Genomic DNA, 27221 nt, shown 5'->3' with positions numbered 1-27221 from the left:
GTAGTTTTAAGTTATAGAATAGTGCTCCTTAAAAATAGTAAGAAATAATTTCTTAGGCTTCTCAGCACATGACAATTATAAAACAAAAATAGCTCCAAATAGCTGCTGTCACAACAAAAATAGAACAGACAAAATAGACCACAGTGGTGAAAATGCAACTATCAATATACCAAAAGTCCACAAGATGGTGATATTTTGTACAAAATTAATGCACAGTCAAAAGCATTACATGATGTGCCCCAGGATTTTGAGGTGCTTCTAACTTTGAAGTAAGAAAAAGTTGCTAGAAGTTGTCAAGTAAAATTCAAAATACCGATGACAATGAAGTGAAGTGATTTCAATGAATACAAGAAAACACTCGAAAGGACAGATGCTTCTATTTTTTGAGTAAACAATTTCCTTTATCACCGACCTTGCTCAAGAGGAATCACATTTGAGATCCCACTTACATAAGAATGAAGATAATGACGTTTAGCGGGAAACTACTGTGAGATTTTTTCCAATATGTAACCATTTCAGACCCTCAAATAATTAGAATATACTTATGTGCTAAGTATTACATCAGATATTTTGAATAAAGGTCTGTCTTACGTGCTAAGTATGATATCAGATATCTTAAATAAAGGTCTTATTTGGTTCTCCTAAAACTCATACAAGTGAGGTTTCCTTATCCCAATTTTGTAGGTAAAGAAAGTCAATCAAAATGCTTGCTAAAAAGATACCAGAAGTAATACAATCAGAAACTATATGAGAACTTGATGCAAGTTACAGAAAGCATAGCTCAGTGAAAAAGTTTCAAGTAACACTGTCAAGAACTCCCACCACCCCTGGGCTTCTTGTATTTTGGCAGGATTTCCTCCTAGAAAGGCAGAATATCTGAGTAGTTACCATTTGAGTATCTCTCCCTGAAGGAGAACCTGAAAACCCAGTCTTTTTGGATTTCCCATCTTGAATACATTTGATATCACTTTTTGCAATGTATGTTAGATATGATTACAGTAAAATTTAACTATTGGTGGAACATTTATACCACAGGGTGATCATTTTTATCAAGCTTCAAATCCAAACATCTACAAGACTATTTCAAATGAATTATTCAGTGAATAGTGTTAAAGTATAATTTTCAGAAATGCAAATCATGGCAAAAATAAAAAGGCATGCCAAAGATTTTAACCATTAATGAAGGAACTAAAAGATGTTGTGATTGATTGAAAGAGCATTTAAGAAGCAAGAGTGTTTATAGGCAATTTAACACAGTGTTAAGAGACCACTACTGAGTTTGATAAAAACTGTTTAATGTCCAACAAACCATAAATCATTGAGGTAATATATTCCTTCAAACAGAAGTCATTTGTATCACTACTGGACTAGTCTGTAACTTTTAAACTATTATTAACTTTTTAAATTCATAAATAAAAATTATATATGTCTATGATATACAGTTTGCTAAGCAGATCAACAGAATTATCATAATATCCAGTAATTTTACTCCTTAGAATATATCAAAGAGAAATGAAAATATATGTAGAACCTTGTACATAAGTTTTCATAGCAGTATTATCCATAATGGCCAAAATGTGAAAACAACCCACGCGTTTATCCAGTGATGAATGGGTAAATACAGAGACTTATTATTCAGCAATAAATGGATATAAAGAACAGATACATACTACAATACAGATGAACCCTGAAAACATGCTATAAGTGAAAGAAATCAATCAGAAAGGACCAAATCTTGCATGATTCCAATTACAAGAAATGTCTTAGAATAGGCAAATCTACAGAGGCAGAAAGCAGACTGGTAGATGCCTAGGGCAAGGAAGATGAGGGAATTAGGGAGTGACTGCTAAAGGGTAGGGGGCTTCCTTACAGTAATGAAAATGTTCTAAAATTGATGGGGATAATGAACTTCTAACAATGTGAATATATATATGAAGATCTGCTGAAAAATACACTTTAAAAGGATGAGGTTTTTGGTACATAAAAGATATCTCAATAAAACTGATTTTTTAAAAACTTTATGATGAATTAATATAGATGTGGAGGAAAAAGTAAATTAGTTTTCAACTTTTAATTCAATATCATACATGAATTTAGACTCTATATCTATTCTCTCTCCCTCCTTTTCCCCTAAAATAAAAAACACTAAGTGGCTAATTTGCATTGCATAGTAAAATGGAAATGCACTAGGGAAGCTGGTTTTCAGCAGATAGCCAGATTAGGTGGTGAGCTTAACTTGATTTCAAGACTTGAACACATAGTAGGTAGGAGCTTCACAGCACTCCACCCAAGAAGTCTCAGGGAGATGAAATTGAACTCAAAAGGCATAGATAAAAGACCCCTATATCTTTTTTTTTTTTTATTGTGGTAGAAACTATAAAATATAAAATTCACCATGTTAACCATTTTTAAATGTACTGTTCAGTCGTGTTAAATATATTCACATTGTTCTGTGACAGGGCTATAGGACTTTTTCATCTTGCAAAATGAATCTCTATCCCATTGAACAAATTCACATTCATCTTCCCAGCCCCTGGTAACACTATTCTACCTTCCATTTGTCTAAGTCTGATTAGTTCAGATACCTTGAATAAGTGGAATCATACAGTATTTATCTTTTATTTTTTTTATTTATCTTTTTTTTTTGGTACTGAAGATTGAACCCAGGGATGCTTAACCACTAAGCCACATCCCAGGCCTTTTAAATATTTTATTTAGAAACAGGGTCTCGCTGAGTTGCTAAGTGCCTTGCTAAGTAGCTGAGGTTAGCTTTGAAATCTTGATCCTTCTGCCTCAACCCCCTGAGCAGCTGGAATTCCAGGTGTGTGTCCCCGAGCCTGGCAGTATTGCTTTTATGACTGGCTTATTTTATTTCACACAATGTCCTCAAAATTCATCCATGTTGTAGTAACAGGATTTCCTTCTTTTAAAAGACTGACTAGCATTCCACTGTATGAGTATACCACAATTTGTTTATCCATTCATCCATCCTTATACATCTCGTTGCTTCCATGTACTATGCATAATGTTGCTATGCTTAAGAATTCTTTTATCTACATCCCACCTCACTATCATTAAGATTCCTAGGGAACAAAAATAAAAATAGGCTTAATTAAGCATACACAAATACCTATGAAGATAAATCAGCATTACCGAAGAGTCTTCCAAAGAAAGATCCCACAATTATAAAATTTTAGACAACTGAGGTAAAAGAGGTAAACAGGTTTCTCTACTGCAGGACTTCTCAGTCTTCAGTTTCTCAAGGCACATAGTGCATCTCTAAAAGACTATATAATTTGCAGTTTTTACTAACTTATTTCATTAGGAAGCAACTCATATGGGTCTAATAAATTTGTGTTTTAGGAAGCAGTTTGTGGAGTCTAGTATTTACTGAACAATGAACTGAAGGTTGCATTCTTTCATATACTGCCTCAAACAGACACAAGTACTGATGTAATTACAAGAGCATGATGAACTGATCTAACTAAAAGTGGCTGGATGCTTGTTATTCTCATATATTAGAGTTTAAAGGTACTTTGTGCATGGAATCAAAGTATGAGCATCATTTTGCTGATAAAACAAATGCCACATATCCCAAATTCAGACCCAAGTACACTAATGGTCATTACATCTGGTCTTTAGCTTTGTAGTGTTTACAAGAAAAACTGTAATATTAACATTAAGAAATTTCTTACACCCAAAAATCAAAAATATCAGAAATTATTTAAGAAAAAAAAAAAACCTTTAGAATTGAGAGCAGTAGAGCTTCTATCAATGCTGTAATTTTGTTTCCACAAAATAATATAAAGAGTAACTGTAAGGATAGCCTCAAGTCACTAAAACAAAGATTAAATCAGTAGAGTTAACTGTGTTCTCAGAACTAAGTATAAAACTAGAAAAATGCAATTCTCAACCATGAAAATTGACAAAGCTATTATTAAATGTGTAACTTACTGCTATAATTTGGTCTCCAATTTGAATTCTTCCATCATGTTCAACAGCACTGCTTTTTGTAATGCTTTTTACAAAGATTCCCGAAGGTTCTGAGATTAGAAACAAGTTATTTTTCACTATTTACAAAGCACATTCAAAGAATATCCATCCTACATTCTCCAACTAAAAAGCACTAATTATGAATAAATACATATCAACAAGTCATACACACAAAACCTCTGGTTCTGGGGCTCCCACTCTTAAATGATAACTTTATGGGATAAGGTAATTGTTTTACTTACTTAGAGTCACCTACACGAAATTATTTCTAAGGATGCTTTCATATAATTTATCAAACAATCTGAAAACATATGATGTTAATTCAATATTTCACAAGACACAGATACTAGAGGAAATTCCTAAGTTTAAAAAAATATATATAAGGTTCAAAATTACCTAATTTTTTATCCCCAATATAACCAGCAATGGTAATTCCTAATCCTTGGACATTTTTAGTAAGTTCCACATCAAATGTCTCACTTTCTTCATTTTTCTGAGTAGAAGCATCAGCCTGAAATAAAATTGATAATTAAATAAACAGAAAATAAATGTGAAAAAAAAACAAGTTCAAAAAGTCTTGAGGAATAATATGACATAATAAGGTGTCAGAGAACTCTACTAGAGTTACAGTAGAAATTATTCCTTTAATCATGACAACACTGATGAACTGAGAATAATATTTTTACTCAGAAAGTAATGTTAAGAATAAGGTGGAACCTCCCCCTTTTTGGAGAGATACACTATTTGTACACACAAATTTTTTAAATTAAATGAGTTTTTCTTAACAAATTCTGTTTTCAGAGATGACACATCTTCATTTCTGAAGGAGTCTAAATGTGGCACAGTTGAAAAAATTCATGTCTTGAATTCAGATGATCAAGTACAAATCTAGCTTTGCCACTAGATTTTCTAAATATCACTTTACAACTGTCTAACAAGAGGAGTAACAACAACAATAGTCCAGCTACTATTTATTGAGAAGTTTCCACATAAAAGGCAATTGACATCTTAATTTCGTATTCTTTATAATGATATAATACATTTTATATTCCTTATAAGCCAAGAGGTGATACAATTACTGTACTAAATTTTCTTTGAGAAAATAGCCACATAAACTGTCCCAAGGACAAAGTACTAACAACCTACTAGAGGTCAAATTCAAATCCTAATTCTGGTTCTGGGGCTCCCACTCTTAAATGATAACTTTATGGGATACGTCTAGTAGAACATAGGGGCCACAATGCCTACATGTTAGTTGCTACTATTATCCTAAGTTTGTAGTTGATTCTAATAACACAAATATGGGTAAATCTACCCTGCAGATTTATTTTTTACTTTTTTAGTTGTCAATGAACCTTTATTTTATTTATTTTTATGTGGTACTGAGGATCGAACCCAATACCTCACATATGCTAGGCACACTCTACCACTGAGCCACAACTGCAGCCCCAGATTTATTATAAATAGGCTGATGACTTATTTTGAAAACCAATAAAATGCACCAAGGAAGTCTTTTAAACTACCCTTTCTTTTGGTAAATTCAGTCTTTACTATGAAAATCCTTTGTTCATTGGGATCCCTCCTTCCTGGAAAAACAACTGGAAGTAGGTTTTTCAGATGTAAGCCTCCCCTAACATGCAGAGTTGTTATTAATTACATGTTAGACTGAAGTTGCAGCAAGTCTTCCCACATTAAGCATTAGTGGACTAGTACAATATGTCATCAATAAGTTATTGGGAGTATGCACTAGTGTGACATCAGCAGATTCTACAGAGAACTGTAAGAAGAATATAACAAAATCAAGGCTCTGGGTTCTAATTAACATGCAGGGTGGGGTTTGTTGGTAATATTTCTGATTTTCTTCAAACAAATAGACTACATCTCACTGTTGGTCCACCTAAATGAGATAAAATTTTCAGTAAAGTTTGATTTATTTTTTTCATTGCACATAATTATCTGTGCAAACTTAGCAAAAGTTTAAAGTTTAGATAATTACAAGAAAATGACAGGATGAAATCTGCTTCAATTGAAACAAATGTGTTTTCTATTTTTAATAAGACTTATGCGAGTGCTATTTTAGAGGGTGGCAATTTGACTATCGAATGGTTTTAAAAGGGGCACAAGCTTCAGAAATGATGATATGCACAGAATAGATATTTTTCTAAGCTTTCAATTACATCAAGTGGTTTTTGGTATTGCATTCATTTATATATTGCTGAATAAAATGTTTTGTTTACCACAAAAGAATGTCATTTAAATACTTTCATAAACAAGCTTTCTTTCTTACTTCTCTTTGCAAAAAATAGAAACCAAACTCAATCCTAAAAACAACAATCATGGAAATTTGAAGTGTTCTAATAAAGTTTTAAAGGACTTATGAAAGAGATTAGGGTATGAAAAAAGAATTTGTAGCAAATGCATAGAAACAACTTTAATAGATAAAAACATTTTTATATCTGTGGGAAAGGAATACAGAATTTGCATTTGCTGTAATGTTTTGGTATAATTCTTTCCTTAAATATTTAAGATATTTACGGATAAATTTTATTTCGTTGATATTTTAGCCTCTGTAGTCTTACAATCTATAAACCAGTTGTGATAGTTAATTAAAACCATTCAATCATTTTGAAATTTCCCAGCTTTTTTCATATCGAGTTAAGGACAAAGATGGAACATTACACCTATGAGTAAAGTTTCTGTTACTTTAGTCCAAAAACTTATAAATTTAAGGTATAATATTTGTCCAAAAACTTATGTAACTGGGTCAAGAATAATAACTACTCATTTCATTACAAATCTGGTCAACAGCTCTAAGGCATACCTTAAAACAATAAAACTGAAGGTTTTTAAGCCTTTTTCATTGCCAGCAACCCTGCTCTCACTCTCACACTTCTAAAACAAAACAAAAATACTAAAAAGAAAACTGTCAAAAGGAAATGAAAGAACTGTGACCCAGTTTACAGAAAGTCTTCTAATTAAGAGAAAGATATAATTCAACATTTTAGGTATTAATAGTAAATAATTCTTTACATTTCATCCATACTTCAAAACATTACCCTCATAAATTGGCTACTTTGAGAAAAAAAAGTAAAATGATCACCCAGCTTTTTTAGGCAACTATTTTCCATCTGTTTTATACATTACTCCTGCTTAATAAATATTATTAATGCTGAAGCATCCCTACAAAATTCCCTAAACTAATAAGTCTAGTTTCTAAATCAATATCACTTCCAGCTAAGTGCTGTTTTCTCTGACATTCACATTAACTGTTTTTACCTACTTACCCGCATCTCTGGTGCAGATGATGGGGAAGAAGAGAGGGTGATACCCAAAGAGGTGGGTGTTGTAGTTTCCTCGATAGCACCTCTTGCAATCATCAACTTTACTCTATTTCCACATTGCCTAAGGACTTGTGCTACTTGCTCACTGCTCATTCCTGCCAAATCTGTGTCACCAATCTTTAGAATGTGGTCTCCACTGCATAATCGCCCATGCTGAACCAAAAAAAAGAAAATAGAAAAGTGTATGGAGGGGGGGTTGAGTCATTAGGTTATTGTTACTAAAACTCCATTAGAGAAATCCTAAATGAGGGAAAGGGAATAACAATTTTTAAAAGATAGCAATGAGATGGCATCATGGCAATCATGAGACACTGAACATGTAACTGTAATATTAACTGTCTTCCAAACCATTCCAGTCCTCTCAGTGTGATAGAAGTAAATGAAATTCACGAATACTCCTTGAATGAATGGCTGATATGAATTCATCATTTTGATTACTACCACTAAATGCAAGCAGGAAAAAAAAAGTCTTTTCTGTGATTTTTTTTTTTTTGAGGGACAGAAAGAAGAAAAGTCATTAAGCAAAGATTAAGTATGAAGGTACTAGGCAAATACAGTACCTATTACTCAAAATGTGTTCGAACCGCAAGAGAGTATTATATAAATCGCATGATTTTGTGCCTGGCTATTTTAATTAAAACACCCCAAAAGAATACACTTTCAGATGAAATTCTAGTGAAATAAAAGTTGAGACAGATGAGAGGCATGAGAAGCAGTCTCATAAGCCTACAAATAAGTACTGCTAATACACTTTTCGGCAATAACAGAACCTCCACACTGTCCAACACAGCAGTTACAAGCCAACCTGTGACTGTGGAACACTCGGAATATGGTAGTTCATCAGGAGAACTAGATTTGTAATCTCATTTAATTTTAATTAATTTAAATTTGAATTTATCAATATTGGAGAATACAGCTCCATACTGAAGATAAAGCATAGATTGATAAGATAGATCTCTCAAAGCTTATCAAATATATTTGATACTGCTATATGCTAATGTCTTAAAGAGAACTTCGTATACTATTGTTATTGCTAATACCTCTAATGAAAAGGCTGCCATTAATAGGTCCCTTCATTTATGAATACAATAAATGTTTGATAAACCTGACTTTCTAGTTTAAGTTCAAACAAATATATACCAACAACTTACAAAGTGTTATAATAAATATAATAGTTAACTAGCAGAATTTGTCAAGTTAAAATATGAATCATAATAAATTTATGAATTATTTCCTTATATATCATAAATGACACATATCATAAATGACAATTCCCCAGTGAACTATTATTCTAAGTGATAAAAATAGGCTACATTACATGCCAACATGATACTAGTGACACTTCACCAAAGGGAAAAATTCAATCTTGTTTCTCCTCCTCTACACATTAATTTTATAACATTTTGTGACTTATATGCTCATAAAACAAAGGGTAGCCACCTCTCCAAAGATCAAAATCATAATCTTGGTTTAGTTTGTGGTTCTAAGGAGTATTAAATTCATTGTCTATATCTGTAACTTAAGTTCAACATCCCTTTCCAAAAGTATTTCTCCCCAAAGAGTATTTCACTTTTGACATTATTTAAAGCCAAGTTTCTTCTTTCTAATAGAATGTATAAAAGATAAAGTCATATTTTGGGATAAACATCAATGAAGACCTACTAGAGTAGCTTACCTGATCAGCTACTCCTCCAGGCAGAATGGTTTTGACTATCACACCAGTTGCTTTTCCTCCTATGATGCCAAATCCCAGACCAGACCCATCGTTCACCAGTTCAATAGTTTCTACATGCTGCCAGTGAACCTAAAGACAAAGCTCCTATAAGAATTTGTAAAATCTTATGAAACACTAAAATTTTACATCACAATGGATATTTTGTGATTATTTTATTAGTAGTATATAACTTAATTCAGATAAAATAACAAGCCCCGTGAATATCTCTTTCATTTAGTATACTTCCCTTGCAATAGAAATTTACTACTTTTTATAAAATCCTTCTTAAAATCATCAATATGTCATTAAAATGTTTGCATTTACTCCCAATTAAAGAGGATGACTGACTTTCAAGATCTTCTGTAGAACTTCTTTTTTTAAAAAAAGGAGGAAAAGAATCAAGCAAAAAAACTGTGACATGTTAAGAATGTCTTCCTTTGAATCTTGCCTAGAGGAAGAATTCCAAATTAGAGAACTTCTTAAAGTCACTGACAACTAACTGTAACAATATAATCGTATAACTTATAAAGCAAAGTCAAGATTGTATCTGTCTACTGAATAAAGTCAATTTTGTTAAAGAACTACTTTTCTTATTTTGAGGAATGATGTCAAAAAACTACACAAAGAAAAAGCTGTTTTAGAAAAAGCTGTAAACTTAACCATAATTCAATGACAAATATTCCAAGCTAAGAAGAGATAAATCTTTTTTAAAAAATTCAAGAAGTACAAAGAACCTACAGGAATTAGAAACCTGTACACAAGTAGAAAGAATTAGAAAAGTATACTGGATTCTGTTAGAAAATCTCAGACACTCACGGGATTCGAGTGAGCTGAAATTGTGCTGGCTGCAGATGGAGAACGGGAAACTCTGGGGCTGGTGAGCTGAGGCAAGGAGCCTCTGGCGATAACTAGCCGGACAGCATCTTTGGCCTTCTGCAGAATGCTGATAGCCTGCTGATGTGTGATTGTCTGATCAAGGGCCTGTCCATTGATAGCAAGGATTTGATCAGTTTCCTTCAGTCTTCCATCTCTATCAGGGGTGATAAACGAGGTGATAAAAGATATTGGACAGTTCTCAAGAAAGAAAAAGCTTCTTTGGCATGTACGTTCGGTTATTTTCAATCCTATTTTTAAATTTCCACACTTTTTAAGCTCTTTTCTGCAGTTCTACTTTTAAAAGTATATGCTTGGAGAATGTTCTCTCTGATATGTGGGTGCTAACCCACAACAAGGAAAGGAAAGATTAGAAGTTCATTGGAATAAACAGGAATAAAGGGAAGGGAGGGAGGATGTGAATAGGAAAGATAGTAGAATGAATCAAACATAACTTTCCTACGTTCATATAAGAATACACAACCAGTGCAACTCTACATCGTGTACAACCACAAGAATGGGAAGTTATACTTCATGTATGTAAGGTATTCTGAAATACACTCTACTGTCATGTACATCTAGAAAGAATGAATGAATGAATAAATAAGAATTATATGGAGCCTTTTATCTCTTATGCATCCACAATAAAGTATGGCCTTCTTCACAGATATGTTTTAGATGGAGGAATTACTGACACAGAAAAATAATAAAATATTTCTTAAGGAAAAAAAAGTATGTGCTTGGATCCAGGTGATCAACTTTCTTAAGGCAATTCTACTACTATTCCTAATCAACTCCTCCATTTAAAAGGCCTCATTTTTTTAACTGCCCACTCAAGCTACACATTGTTATTTTAGATGGTCCTATCTTTAAAAAATCAAAGTATAGATACATATAGTGCTATTTATCTGAGTATAATCATAAAACACAGCTCAAATTATCATGAGTCATTTCTAGTACAGCAATTCTTAAATCTAATCAAAAAGTTCAGTTAATAACAATGAAAATGTTCTAGTACAATTTTTCTTTCCTTACTAAAATAAATTCATACTATTTAAAAGCTACAGTCACTTCAAATGACCTGCTTTTCATCACAGCAATGATAATGACCTCCCAAAACTGGTTAATATCAGGTCATGTTCAGTTTTTATTGTTGTTTGTTTATCTTTGTTTTTACTTTTCTAAATTTCCCCATAATGATCAAATCTGAATGTGATATCAAAAACAGAAAAGATGCTGGGACAATCTCACCTGTAAGCCACACTGCCTTCTTGTATCTCTTGCACAAATATCCCCAGCTCTCCTCTGTTTTCACTCCTGAGCCCTACAACACTAAACCCAAGGCCTCCACATGGAGGTTTGAGGAGCTCAAAAACTTCCACATGGCGACCCTGATAAAAAACAAAGGAAGAAGTGAAATTAAAAGATAATTAATCTAGTTGACTTCCATCTTATGATTACTTTGTTTATAGGGAAAAAAAATTGACAAAACTAAAAAATTATTTTCTAACATAATTTTTAGCACTTATCTCCTAGAATGGGATATTTTATTTTTCTCAAAGAATATTTCTGGAATATAACATATAATACTCGATTTAAAATGTGATAATTTTAAAAAGTAATATATAATATAAAAATCTCTGGACCATCCAAACTCCCAAATGCCACTAAATTCTTTAAGTAATCCAGAATTTGATTGCATTCTTAAGATACATTCTAAGATAGCTAACAGGAAGAAATACTCTTACCTGGGCCATGTTTTTAATCAACTGATCAAATTCATCACATGCAGACTTCCCATTGATATGTGGAGTACCAGGTCCAGTGAGGGCTTCCAGATTCCCATTATTTGAAGTCAATAAAAATGATTCATTTTGTAGAGTAGGAATTATAGCAGAACCAAGATGAGGAATGTGGGCATATTCAACATTTGAAGCTACTGTAGTTGCAGTGCTAACCTAAGAGTAATACAGAATATATTAACAATAATACACCTTAGACTGAATTATGAAGTTATCAAGGATAGCTTTGGGAACTCCCCAAACTTGCAACTGGAATCAGAATTGCAGGTGGTTTCATGGGCACTTTTTCCTTGAACCTGGGAACTGGACATTAACTCCTATTGGTTGGTGTCAGAAGTCCTGGGGAAAGATGGTGATTTGAAGGACAGTGTGCTATGTCTAACTCCTGATACAAAGACATTAAATAATAACAAAAAATGTTTCGAAAGATTATAATTATGTGTGTAAGCTCTACATTAACTAACTGACACAGCGGTGTAAACAGTCAATACTAATATTATACTTTTATAGGGTACCACTATGACCTGCAATAAAACCAGGCTTAGTCAAGCCATCAGACAAGGAAACCTGGCTCTCAGGAACTGACAGACATGAGAGATTGTTTCAGAAGGCCCGAAGTATGTGGTTTCCAGGCAGAGCAGCTCACTGCTGGAATGTGCATGTCCTACATGTGTCACATGACCCGCTAGAGTAAAATGGCATCCTTAACTCCATCCCATCCTGTTTCTCATGGAAGAAGCTCCTCCCAGTCCCCCTTATACCGGTACAGCTATAAATAAAGGAAAGGTGGGCTCTTCCATCTTTGTTAGAGTCAGATCCTTAGCATGACTCAATCCATTACGTCTCCTGATTCAAAAGATAATTGTCTCCTGTGTTTTTTTTTCTATTAAGTAAGTTTCTTAGCAATTAATTTACAGTCGGCCCATCCCTCTGGCAGAAACCCTTTCCCTCGCTCATGCTGGATGTGTGACAAAAATAGGGTGTCAGGAATGTGATATTTAACCAGAACTGTGCATTAGAAAGATTACATCAATGATGTGTTTGGATCACTCTGACCTCATCTCATAGCACTCTGTCCATTACTCCCCTATCTGCAGCTATACTGATGTCACTGTTCACTGCCAATCTGCTCACTCTACCAATCAGGTACCTTTCCCAAATATCCACAGGCTTTCTCTTTTATTTCATTCAAGTGCGCTCAACCTTTCCTGGGAGAAGCCCTCCCTGACAACTCTATTCAACATAGCACTCACGGTCTTGCTCCCTGAGCTCACCCTACTTACTTTAATGGCACTTATCAACACCTGACATATATATATCCTGTTGTCATGGAGCTTCCATTCCAGTCAGTAGAAGAAGACTAGAATATAAAATTCTCCAGTGGGAAAATATGACTATTTACTATCTCCTAGGTCCTCATTTCCCAGGAGGTACCTTGCACAGAACTGTTCTTCAATATACATTTACAAAATAAACTACCTGTTTTTTAAGAACCTATTCTGATCCAATCTCCCAAACAACTCTTCAAGTATCATTATTTCCATTTTACAGATGATGAAATTACAGCCACATAGATAATAAGTAATTTGTGACCTAAATTGTTTTCATCATGTTGTTCTTATCATCTTTGTATTATGCACAAAGCATGCAGTCATTTAAAATATAATTTCTGGAAATATGATGTGAGATTCAGAGAATCCATTGATAAAAGCTATCAAAATATTTCACTGTCACAATCCATACATAAGACTGTGTTACCTGTCTTTAAAAATAAAACAGAAAATTCATTAAGTTACTAAAGTTACCCATAATTCACCTATTGCATTAGTTATCTATACCATGGATGAAAAAGAGATTGAAGTATTGAGAGGAAGCTTTTGGGAAACCTATCAAATGATTATTTTAAAATCTATAGCAGGCATGATCAATTATTATTTTTTCAAAAGCAAGCTTCTTATGCCAAGACTGAATATTTTTTTTACCCTGAGCCATGGCAACTTCAGCAAAGTCTGCCAGCAGAAGATACACCACTCAGGTTGAAGCAGATGGCATAATGAAATTTGTGACAGGCTGAAGATCCCACACACCAGGTCCTAACGCCTATGGTATGCTCGCATAGGAAAAAATATTTGTACTTTTGCTATGGTAAGCTGGAATGGACAAATCACATTCTGAGACCAGAAAGTCTTTTAGAAAATGACCACTGAAGTAGTAGAACCTCTGATATTGCAGGAGACAAGGTGTGGAGGCATTCCAAGAGTAAATTTAGTAGAAGCACAATAGTACATTAGTAAAATATGAGAATCAGGAAAGGATTTAACATCAACTGTCTTCTCCTGATTTGTTAAAGTCTGGAAAATGTAGATGACTGCTCTTGCTGCTCTTGAGATCTCATGGAAATGTAAAAGCAATGGTTACATAATTAAAATGGATCACATACATAAAAGCTGTCACTTAAGCCATCAACATTCAAGTTTTTAAATTTGAAAATTTATATTCATAGGAAAAGCACAAAGGTACGTTCTGATTTTGTTGTCACAGTGTAATAAAGTGTTTTTCTGAGTTACAATCTCTTTGATCAGGAATGAATCACATTTGTCTTGATAGGTCTGTCCAGAGCACACCCACTATAAATGTTTAATAAAAATAACTTGAAGCTCATCCTTGGTTTATAGAACACAAAATAAACAGAAGAAAACACAAATATATGGTGATTTGTGTATACAGATAAACAATCTGTATAATTTATTGAACTTGCTAGCAAATGAGCAGGAGTCACTAAATAATTATCTGTATTGTTAAACTTCTGGCTGAGTACTGGTATCTAGAAACAGCTTGTATGTACTTAGGAAATAAACATATTAATTTATGGATTTTAATTAGTGTATTACCTAAAAATCAAATATAAGTGAAAATTATGTAAAATATTCAATTAAACAGTTTGCAATTCTTTGTGAAAGGGCAGAATATAACAACCTTTCAGAATTTAAAGTACAGGAGAAACACTCTAAAAGACAAAGTTTAAACTAGTAATTGATTTAATTCCTCCCAAAAAGGTTAAATAAGGCAGAAATCATATCAAATTACAAATATATATATATAAAACCTGAGCAATTTTAATTTAGAAAATATATGTATTATCTGTCATAAATATCTTAATGTTTGGATGAGATCTTCTTGAATATGGCTCCAAACACAGAAGTCTCTATCTTCTTGATACATAAATCATACTCATATAATACAGTTATTATTTTAATTTCAATTTATTTAAGATGGAGAAACACCCTAAAAGAAGCACATGAATGGACATGGTGGTACATGCCTTGTAAGCCCAATTACCCAGAAGGCTAAGGAAGGAAGATCACTAATTCAAGGGTAGCTGGGCAACTTACTAAGGCCCTATCTCATAATAAAAAATAAGAAGGACTGCATTCGTACTCAAGTGGTATAAAAACCCTGGGTTCAATTACCAGTACCATAAAAAAACCAAAAAGGAAAGAAATTCTTGAAAATAATTGAAAAACAATTTGATTAAAGAAATACTCTAGATTTTTATGAGATCTATCCTCAGTGTATCATAGTTTAATCAAACAAAATGAATCCAAAAACAGTTGCTTTATTATTTCACTTACATAGTTTTTAAAATAATTTAAATTTTTATAGGTAAAGTCATAAATACAACTTCATAAAATTATAAGTATAAATGGCATAAATAGCTTTTAAAAAATCACTTTTGACAAATGTACCCTGAGTTGATAAGAGCTGAAGAAGCAGACAAACCAGAATACCTAAGTAGATAAGAGTGTAGTACCCTAGGTATCAGTCAACATGCCTTACCAGGGGAAATGGACAGTAATTTTTTACTAGCAAGGATTTACTTGGAGCTGTGCTAAGAATGTTGCTTCAATAGCAGCATTCCAAGAAAACAAAAATTCTCTTTAGTTCTATCTACAATTAAGTTCACCCTGTGCAATAACTGAATCAGAATACCTTTCCACTGAGAAAAACTACAAAATGTGTACAAGGGCCCTTAAAAAAAGTGAAGGTATCAAAAATATAGCAATATTTCTGACATATTCTATTATGGCAAAATAAAGCAGCAAATCCAATCCACACTGAAGGAGATGAGACTACACAAGAGCATCAGAAGGCAGGGAATATTGGTGTTTGTTGTAGAGGCCAGCCACCACAGCAAGACATGGTAAACAGCTAAAAGCCAACACACAGAAAATCTTAATATCACAAGAGTAAATGGGCAACTTTTCTTGAAAGAAGAATAAACAGCAGACTTCTCAAGGAAAATCATGCAAGACAGAAGTTAACAGAATGATTTAAAAAAAATTGAAAACGTAACAACCTATGCATAAAACACCCAGCATTTACACAATACACATACATATACAAACCCACTCCTTTGCCTCAGATTTGTATAAAATAAATACCAAAATGAATTACTGGACATGAAGAAAAAGATCTCAGATAGAAGATCCAAATGCAGAAAAGATCTGAGTATAAAAAGGTTTAAAATGTGAGGGAATTAGCAGAAATTGCTTAACAGAGTAAATAATCTAAAGTTGTGAAATGTTAAATGTGGTAATGGGGTAATACAGCCACACAAAAGAAGGAGTTCAATAAACAAGGCTAAAGATTTTAAGCTCCTTGCATCTTCCAGGAAGTGCTGATAGTACTAATTAAAGTACAGTCAAATCAGTCAAAGATACATGGACTTGACACAGGACTCACATCTGTAATAAATGAGGAGATTCAACTGTTTATAAAAAGATAGGATACTGTTAGAAATGAACAAAATACACAGACATTTCACCAAAAAGAATATATATATATATATGGCAAATAAGCACACAAAAGATGTTCAGCATCATTAACTATTAAAGAAATGTCAAACACAAAGAGATACCACTATATACCTCTCAGGATAGTGAGGGTATAAAGAAACTGGACTGCTTACACATTGTTGGTAAGAATATAAAACAATATAGCTTTACTGAAAAATAGTTTAAAAGTTTCCAAAAAATTAAACATTTACCATACACACTTCTGAGTATTTATTACAGAGAAATAAAAACTTCTGTACACATGAAACTGTCAAAAAGTGCTCATTCTCATATTATCAACTTTAAAACAGTAAAACATTGGAAACAAAATGTCCTTCAGTAGGCACATCCCTACCATGGAATACTACTTAACAACAAAAAGGAACAAAATATGAATAAACGCAACTTGGATAGATCTCTAGAGCATTCTGCTAAGTGTAAAAAAAAAATCTTAAAATGTTCTATTTTTACAACATTTTTGAAGTAACAAAGTTATAGATATGAAAAATAGATTAAAGATGGACAGGGATTACGGATAAGAATGGTATGTAAGGAACTGAATATGACAATAAACAAGTAGAATAAAGGAGATCTTTGTGTTGAAGAATAGACCTGATCTTGATGTGGTCCTAGTTACACAAATAAATATTACTGGAAAAAAAAATGACACAAATTGAGATAATGACACAGTGTAGTATGCCAGTGGTAGTACTTGGTTTTGATATTATATTATATTATTAAGATATAACCATTGGGAAAAACTTGAAGTATATGTTGGAATTCTCTACACTATATTTGAAAATTTCAAGCTGGGTAGGCATATAGCTTACTGGATAGAGTGCTGGTCTAGTAGGCAAAATGTCCTGGGTTTGAGGCTTACTACTGCAAAAAAACAAAACAAAATAAAATCTCATGAATCTATAATGATATCAAAATTAATATTTTTAAAAAACTGGCTCAAATAAATCATAGATACTTGCTACAGTCTTTAGGGTAAGAACTAATAATAATAAAGTCTAAATAATTTACTAATAAAATGAAAATTACAAAAGAAGAAAATAAGATGATAAATTAAACCACACTTATCAAGTATTACATTAAACATAAAAGGGTTAAATACTTTCAAAGTAAAAGACCAAAGTTCTCAGATAAAAAAAATTTCCCCAAATACATACTGATTAACAAAGATGCAAGTTTAAGAAAAAATTAGAGAAAAAAAAAAATTGAAGAAGGATACACTGCACATACATTAACCAAAAGAAATCTGGGGCAGTTAAACTACTGTTAGGAAAGTGGACACTAAAGATGTGTTAATAAAATAGAAAAATTCACTGAGAAAAAGGATCAATTCAATAGAAAGTTCAAATAATCAGTAATCTAAAAAACATAACCACAAGACATTAAGGGAAAAATACTCAGAACCTCAAATAAGAAGTACATTTTCAGCATCATAAATTATAACATATTTCTCTCATAAAATGACAGAAAAACATAAAAACAATCTATATATACAAGATCTGAACCAAGATTCTAAATAAAGATCACTAACTGATATTTACAGATTTCATTCAACAATTGTTGAATGCAAATTCTCTTCAAAAACACAAACATCTATACAAATAAACTACAGGTAGACCTAATATAAGACTGCAATCTCAGAGAACTGATATTATTAGATAATGTGCTCTGATTACAGTAAAATTAAGCAAGAATTCAAAAACAGAATAACATGACAACTCAAAAATGTTAGTCAATTAAGCAATGTTTTTAAATAAACCTGAGTCAAATAAGTAAAAAAAAAAAAAAAAATTTTTTGAACTGAATAATAATGAAAATGTTTCATATAAAAACTGTAGTATGCAGCTACAGAAAAATGTAGAAATTTATAGATATCATGTATAAGGGGAAAAAATAATTAAAAATCAATGAGTTAAGCATCTACTTCAATACATTAACAGAGCAAATTAAACTCAGAAAAACAGAAAAATAAGAAATATCAGGGAAAAACTTGAAAATTTGAAAAATAATGCAATAAAGAAATTTAGTAAACCTGAAAGCTGGCCTTTGAGAAAAGGAAAAATAATACTGATAAACCTCTAGCAATATTGATCAAGGAGGGGAAACACAAAAGGCATAACTGTCAATAAGAAAATGAAAATGGAATGAAAAAAAGGAATGTAACTAGACTCTGTAAGTATGCACTCAATATCTTTATGCCAAAAAAATTTGAAAATATATGAAATAAAATTCCTTGAAAAATAAATTTACCAAAATGTCAATAGTGCATCTATCAATGAATCTGAATCCAATATTAAAAATCTCCTCCCTCAAAATAAAAGAAAACAAAAATAGGTCCAGATGGTTTCACTGGTAAATTCTTCCAATTTCTTTCTTTAATTAACACCAGTTTTGTACAAACTCATACAGAAAGAGAGAATTGCTCTCTACTCTTTGTATAACCTTGACACTAAAACCCCAGAAGGGCATTACTCTACAGGAAAGTTATTGAGCAATCTCATCTAAATACAGATAGGAAAATCCTAAGCAATAATATTTACACACTAAATTTTCTTAAGGAGAATAATGATTATAACCAAGATGGGCATTCCAGAAATAAAAGGTTGAATTAACATTTCAAAAGTATTTATTTTAGCTTGCTACATTAACAGAAAAAAGAAAAACAGGATCAGCTCAAAAGGTAAAATCAAATAATGGATAAAATTCATACTATCACCACTTCTATTCCATTTTAGATTCAAGGTTTCACAGAACAAGGAAAAGAAATAAAAGGTATAAAGATCAAAACTGAAGAAACAAAAACTAAAAATTATTTGCATACTACATTATTATATACAATGAAAAATAAAATGAATCTAAGTATTGAATTTACTAAATTCATTACTAAGTGGACATAAAAATCAATATAAAAAAAACACCTGTATTTCCTATCAAAAACAATTAGAAAATAAAACTTAAAAAATTATTCTACTTAAAATACGAATGATTTTTTGAAAAAATATTGAACACAACAGAATTCAGAAACAGAACCATACACATATGGCCTTTTAATAATATTGGTATCAATGAAAGGAGAAAGGATGGTCCTTTTGGTATTTTGTTCCGGGTCAAATGGATATTCAAATAGAAAACTATAACTACATAAATACAAATAAATACTTATCTATACTTCATGGCCATAGCCAAAATTTAGAAGAGAAAAATATCTGTATTCTTGGCATAGTTAAAAGATTTAAGTAGGACAAAAAAGGCAATATCCATAAAGGAAACAGTTTGAAAAAAATGGACTTTTTTTAAAATAAGAAAATCTTTCCATTATTAAAAGATACCTTAAAGAACATTAACATAAAGTAGGAGAAAATAGTGGCCATGAAAGCAAAACATTCTATTCAGCAAATACAAACAATACTTGTAAATCAGTAAGAAAAGACTGACAAATCAATAGAAAAACAGGTTTAAAAAAAAATACAAACCTCACAAAGTAGCATATCCAAATAATCAATTGGCATATGAAAAATGCTCAGCACATTAATCAACAGGAAAATATAAATTAAAACAATAACATGCCACACTACAATATAACTAACTTCCAGAGTGCTAAAAATGGAAAAATTGCATTTAAAGCTGGTGGTACCAAGTACAAGCAATGACATGGAATGACAAGAATTTTCACATATTACAGTAAGAGCAGACATATAACTACTTTGGAAAAAAGTTTGAACCTATGAAAGCTGAATACAGATTGAGCATCCTTAATCTGAAACTCCATAATCTAAAATTATTCAAAATATAAAACATTTTGGGCAGCAACATGATGGCCAAAATAGAAATTTCTGTACCTGATTTCATGTGATAGGTTACAGGCAAAACACAGTGCACTAAAAACATTGCGTAAGATTACCTTCAAACCATGCATAGTGAAATAAACCAAACACAAAAAACCAAAGGCTGAATGTTTTCTCTGATATATGAACCTAATTCACAATAAGGGGGTGGGAGAATAGGGAAGAATAGAGGTACTTTATATTAGGTAGAGGGGAGTAAAGGGAGGGGAAGAAGTAGAGGTGTAGGAATGAGAGTAGAGTGAGACAGACATTACTTCATGTACATAAATAACTGCATGGCCAATGTGATCCTACAATTTATATAATCAGAAAAATGAGAGATTATACTTCATTTATGTATGATCTATCAAAATGTATAAATGCATTCTGTCATGTACAACTAATTTGAACAAAAAAATAAAAAATTATTTTAAAAATGAGGGCTATGGTCATGTCAAGTTGGGTCCCTACATGTATTAAGAACCATGAGAGATATTCATATATTTTAACCTGATGTTTAGATCCTTTCACCATTAAATACGTCAGCAAATCTTGCCAAAGAAAATACTTAACACATAATAAAATAGCCAAAAGAAACAAGTTTAAATATGCCAAAAAATTCTATATACAAAATTATTTGTCACAGTATATTTGGAAAAAATCCAAATATCCTTGGATAATTTTAAGGATATTGTACTAATGGTTGCAAAAAATGTTATATACCTTGGTGAGGTATTTATTATATAATGTAGAATTACAAAGCAAATTATTAAGTTGTTTCTATAGAGCAGCTTCAATTATACAAATAATCATTTGCATAGATAAAGACTGGAGGTAAACAGAATAAAATGGCAACAGTCATATCTTGATATGTGGACATATTTAATTTTTTATTCTGTCTCACTTGGTGTTTACAATTTTTTTTAGGGAAACTATTTGCAATGGGAAAAAAAAAAAAAAACAAAGGCAGCTTAAAAGAAAAACAGATTACCTTCAGGCTATGTGTATAAAGTATATATGAAACAAATGAATTTTGTGTCTACACCTGAGTCTTATCCCCAAGAAATGTCATTACATATATGAAAATATTACAAAATTTTTAAAAAATCCAAAATCTGAATACTTCTGGCCCCAAGTATTTTGAATAAAGAATACTCAACCTGTGTATGCCTTAACACCCAGGACTTTCACTCTTCAGTAAAAATATTCTAGACAAATTCATACCTAACAAACACTGAAAGATATGTACTGGTATGTTCACAGGACATTTATTTACAACAGGAGCATTTATTTACACCAGGAGCATTTATTTACAACAGGAGCATTTATTTACAACAGCTAAGAATGCAGGTGGTGGGGGAACTCCCATCAACAAAAGAAAGGACAAATATATTCTAGTATATGCACACAATGAAAAATGAAAAAAAAAAATACAGATACATTAAACAACATGAATGAATCTCATAAATACTAAGTTAAGACAAATAAGCCAGGCATAAAGCATATATACTCAAGACTGAATTTACATAAAACTGTATTATTTATTTATGCATGAAAATTCAAAATAGTCATTCCTCCCAAGGAGTGGGTTGCCGGTGGGGCGGGGGGGCAGCGCAAAAGAGAACATTATACTCATAACTTTCTATATCTAGGACTTAGGTGATGGTTACATATATATATTTATGTATATTCAATTTGTAAAACTTCCTTAAGCTACCCAATTTCTTCCTTCACTTATGTTATTCACATATTTGTATTCATTTTATTTATTCACATATTTTTATTCAGTATTTTATTTCATATTTTATTTCAGTTATTCAGTATTATCACAGTTGTTAAAATAAGAAATATAATTGACCACAAACCTAGAGTTTTCTAATGCATGATACAAAAATACCTATCTTAAAGAAAGTAGGTGGCAGCAATATCCTCCATACAACAAGCTACACTTTCTGTGGTCCCAACTTTGAATTTAAAATTCAGTGTCCAAGCATTCACCTTAAAATGAAAAAGAATATGAGAATTTGATATTTGAAACTGAAATTTCGTGTATTACTATGATGGATGATCCTCTGCATACAACTGATATGAATTATGAACATATCAATTGGCAAATTTCCATTTCCAATTGGCTAATTCCCATTTCCAGAATGAATCCTTTAACAAGTGCTGGAGTAAAGACAAATCCTCAGCAAGTACACATTGATATTTTTGTCCTTCAAAGACTATGAATTATTAAAACTTCTAATTCTTCAATTGCATGTCAAATTAATTGGAAAAAAACATGATTTTGTATTTTTATACTATTTTGATCCAAATATTATGAGATTTCAAAATTATGAATAATTTTTGTCATTTTTAGTAATAAAAACTATTCTGTAAAATAATTTCATTACAAAAATACTTGGAAGATATCCATGTATTAAATGTTTTGACCATATAAAATATGATGCACTTAACTTTAACTTAACTGAATATTTTCAAAAATAGAGATATGCTTAACTAAATCTAGAACAAAATACTGAAATATCAACTTCTTGTATTTCATCTATCCCTTCTGGATTGTTAACTGAACATAAAGTTAATATTACTAGCTCTATTTTAATGGTTATCATCAATCTTTCCAGAAGTACTTGTATAACTGTCTACAAAAATGACTGCTCAGGTTCATAATTAAATTCTTAAAGATTTTTATTTAGATTACCAAAATTTATTTTATGTTCCTATTATTATGACTTACTCTTAATCAACAGAATAGCAATAAAAAGAAAATAACCCAAATGCTTATGTATATTTGATGGTACTATATTTCTATCACTTAAGAGCTAAAATACATATATATAACCTACAATGAGTTAGCAAGAAAAATGACCATTGGTTTTTCAACCCTAGTTCTTATAAACATATATCACTAAAGATTATATTTGTTACCCCATAACATGACAAATAAATCTGGCACTCTCCGGGGAATTTTCCATAACAGGTGCACCTCTTAGAAAAACAGACTTTTTGTTTTTCTTTTTCTCTTTTTCTTTTTTTTCCCCTAATCTGCACCTTGTCTTTTCTTCTTGCAAAGTAAGAAACATGCTTATTTTTTCTTGTGAATTTACAAAAAATGCTGTAAAACACTGGAACTGATCCCAAACCTGAAATGCAAAGATGGATACTATGCTATGAGTTATTCAAAGAAATACAGCACCTAAATGATAGCAATCACAGGGAAAAAAATTTATACATAATAGGACTCTATTTCAAGTTTGGAACCTTAGGAGACCTCCTTTTCCATAAATCTTTCAGTGAAATACTGATTAGAGCACAGCTCTGATGCATTATTGAACAGGCAAACCCTTACGCAGTAATTGATGGTGGCACTCTGATTTAATGATCTTTATTTTTAAAGCTAATTAAAGAAATTGAGTTGCATGTTCAAAGGGATTAGTTTAATGTGATGAGACTATTTCGGACATATAGTAGCTTGTAGTTTCTGAACTAAATGACATACAAAATAGAGTAGTAAGTTATAAGGAACAAAAAACATTTTCACATATAATATGCATAATTTTGCATTTTCCATGAGACTTTTCTTTCATTCAAATATTTTTTGAATATCTAAAATTCTAAGACATTGGGCTCTAGATGGGACAATAATTCAAGTGACAAAATGCTTTCCATAATCACGATGTTAACTATTCTATTAAATTACTCCAAAAAAGCTTTAGTTCACACAACTACTGAGATAGGATAACTTTCTTTTCATAGGTATGAATTCAACAGCAAGAAGACAGCAGTCTAGAACCCAGATAGGTATTGTTAATCTCTGCCTATCATTTTTTGATAAATTTAAAAGATAAGAGTATTCAATTTAGAAAATAAGACCTTGACCTAAGAATGTTAAAGGAGTCATTCCTGAGTAATCAAAATGTAAAGTCTCTGCACCTGCCCCTATTTAGGCACAAATGCAGAGCTTCAGTGGCATATTTGTCTTAAAATTTCTGTGTACAAAAAAGGGTAAATTATCAGCTATGAAGCTGAAGATGGAAGGCAAAGAACACTTACAGCCTAGAGAAGGAAATGAATTAAACAGTATGTACTCTTAATTTTTCCTTCTTGATATTTGGGAAGGTACATATGAATGATCATTAATCTGCCTAGAGCAATGCTGATCGTCATGGTATATTAAATAACAAGATCAGGTACAAAACTGATCTTGTGCATTTTATGCAATGTTGTCAATTTGAGTTAATGGTAACTTAACATGTTCTGTTATTTTGTGATATTTCAGATTTCACTAAAAACTGTATTTATGAAGGCATTCATTCCTGAAACTAGAAATGAAGATACTTATTAAAAATAAATTCACTAGGCAAGCAAATTGAGGTAAAAATGTGTGTTCAGGTACCATTATGCAGAGCACATGATGATGTATTTTATAAATTAATTTTTAAAGAAGGTCTAAATGACACTAAAATTTTTAGAAATACCCTTAAGTGAAAAAATTCAGACTCCTTCAATTTCATAAAATACCTACATCTGTGAACACTTGGGTAATGATTAGAAAATAACTTGAAGTTACAACAGTCATAGTTTTGTTTCACACTCTTTTCATTATTGTTGTGAAAGAAACTTTACCATTAAAAAAAAAAAGTTTACCATTAAAAAAAAGTCAGTTGTATGACAAAGTAAAACATAAGATTTTTAACCTAAACCCTGAGATTCCACAGAGATTCTAACTTTAAAAATGATGGTTCTTTTTCAAACTTGTTAAACCTGTTTTGAACTTATTCATACTTTTTGTCATTGGATACAGAGGAAGGAAGGTGTCTGACAGGTTGAAAGAAACGACCACAAAGTGTCTTCAGCATTTCTCATCAAGAGCAATAGTTTATTTGCCCTCCCTTTAGATCACCTAAAAAAGTTCTTAATGTAGTAGAATGAATCAGACATTATTACCCTATGTACATACATAATTACATGACCACATCATGTACAACCAGAAGGAAGAGAAGTTATGCACCATTTATGTACAATGTGACAAAATACATTCTACTGTAATATATAACTAATTAGAACAAATAAAAAAATTAAGTTCTTGATAAGTAAAAGCTGTTAATTTTATTATATCTTGATCTTTTAATCTTTTTAAAATATTGTTTCAAAATGATAAGAAAATATAAATCATAAGTTGTCTTGAGGAAAATCACTATTTTTGAGTTGCAAGCTGAACTATCCACTTTTTCATGCATATTTGAAAATGACTAAAAATCAGACTGTGATTCTGCATATTTGTAAGATATTTTCTCAAAAATAAACAAAGTGAGACTGTCACTTTGAGGAAAACAGTTGACAGTAATTGTTGCCAAAAATGAAGCTAGAACTTTCAAGAGAAAATTTGAATTTTGGAACACTTGTGTCTGCCACACCCTGAGCTTGACACCATTCTGTATTTTAAAGACATTATAGATAAGATCTTAAGTGATGTTTAGCGAGGGGGGGAGGGATCCTAGATGGCGGACTAGAGGGTGACTGCATCGCCCTTCACTCCAGAACCCAGGATTCAAGAAGGGGAGGCATTGAGAGACTCGGACCAACACAGAGCCGCGGGATGAGTCTCTCCCACCGGGTGAAGCTCGGCCTGGGCGGCAGGCCCAGACAAGGGCAGCTTCTCAGAGTAGGGCAGGGCAGCCAGAGACTTCCCCAAGCACCCCTGCTCCCTCCCGAGGCAGGCTCGATCCACAGTCAGGTTCTTGGAGCAGGCCACCCAGTGAAAGCTTTTCCGCACAGAGCCAACCCCAAGCCCCGGATCCAGCAGCGGTCACCAGCCCACAGGCAGATTCTGGGACCAGGGCAGGGCAGCCAGAGACTTCCCCAAGCAGCCCTGCTCCCTCTGCCAGCAGGCGGGATTCACAGCCAGCTTCTTGGAGCAGGTCCACCCAGTGAGAGCTTTTCAGCACAGAGCCAATCCCAAGCCCTGAACCCAGCTGCGGGCCTTGGACTGCAGATGACTTCTGGGATCAAGGCAGGACAGGGAAAGGTTTTCCCCTAGCAGCCTGACTCCCTCAGGTGTTGGCAGGCCCTATCTATAGCCAGTTTCTAGGAGCAGGACCGCCCAGTGAGAGGATTTCCACCCAGAACCAGCCCCCAGTCCTGGACCCAGTAGCGAGCTAGGGGCAGCTTTCTTCGGAAGCACTGCATTATCAAGTTCCTCCAAGACTTCAGGCTACTGAAGGCTGGGAGGTGATATACTGGAAATCTACAGGGACACTATAAGTCAACAGAGGAAATCTGCAATATCGCAGAGTTTCACTACTAGAGGGGTAGATACCTGACAAATATGAGAAAACAAGGGAAGAAAATGTCCCAAACAAACCTAGATGCTACATCAGTAAAATCCAATGACAGCATGGCAGAAGAAAGGTCAGAAAGGGAGTTCAGAATGTACATACTTAAAACAATCAAAGAAACCAAAGGAGGAGATGAAAGAGCAAATGCAGGCATTGAAGGAAGAGATGAAAGAGCAAATGCAGGCATTAAATGATCGCACCAATCAACAGTTAAAAGAACAAATACAGGAAGCAAGAGATCATTTCAATAAAGAGTTAGAGATACTGAAAAAAAAAAAAAAAACAGAAATCCTTGAAATGAAGGAAACAATAAACCAAGTTAAAAACTCCATAGAAAGCATAACCAATAGGATAGAACACCTGGAAGACAGAACCTCAGACATTAAGGTGAAATATTTAATCTAGAAAACAAAGTTGACCAAACAGAGAAGATGGTAAGAAATCATGAATAGAATCTACAAGAATTATGGGATATCATGA

At 32.5% G+C, this 27221-nt stretch overlaps 1 protein-coding gene across 11 annotated transcripts in view; it reads right to left on the bottom strand.

Moving 5' to 3' along the window:
* Positions 1–27221, bottom strand: part of Mpdz (multiple PDZ domain crumbs cell polarity complex component) — a 167735-nt gene that overhangs the window by 94746 nt on the left and 45768 nt on the right. For all 11 annotated transcript variants that reach the window (XM_047523911.1, XM_047523905.1, XM_047523904.1 and 8 more), the window contains exons 4-10: positions 11670–11879; positions 11173–11312; positions 9865–10078; positions 9010–9138; positions 7278–7487; positions 4390–4504; positions 3955–4043 (exon numbers count right to left, since the gene is read on the bottom strand). In XM_047523911.1, coding sequence (XP_047379867.1) covers positions 3955–4043; positions 4390–4504; positions 7278–7487; positions 9010–9138; positions 9865–10078; positions 11173–11312; positions 11670–11879 — 1107 coding nt within the window. The remainder of the gene's footprint in view (positions 1–3954; positions 4044–4389; positions 4505–7277; positions 7488–9009; positions 9139–9864; positions 10079–11172; positions 11313–11669; positions 11880–27221) is intronic.

This window comes from Sciurus carolinensis, chromosome 14 (assembly GCF_902686445.1).
Source record: "Sciurus carolinensis chromosome 14, mSciCar1.2, whole genome shotgun sequence".
NCBI lineage: Eukaryota > Metazoa > Chordata > Mammalia > Rodentia > Sciuridae > Sciurus > Sciurus carolinensis.
The sequence above is the reverse complement of the archived record's forward strand: the minus strand, read 5'-3'. Positions and strand labels throughout refer to the sequence as shown.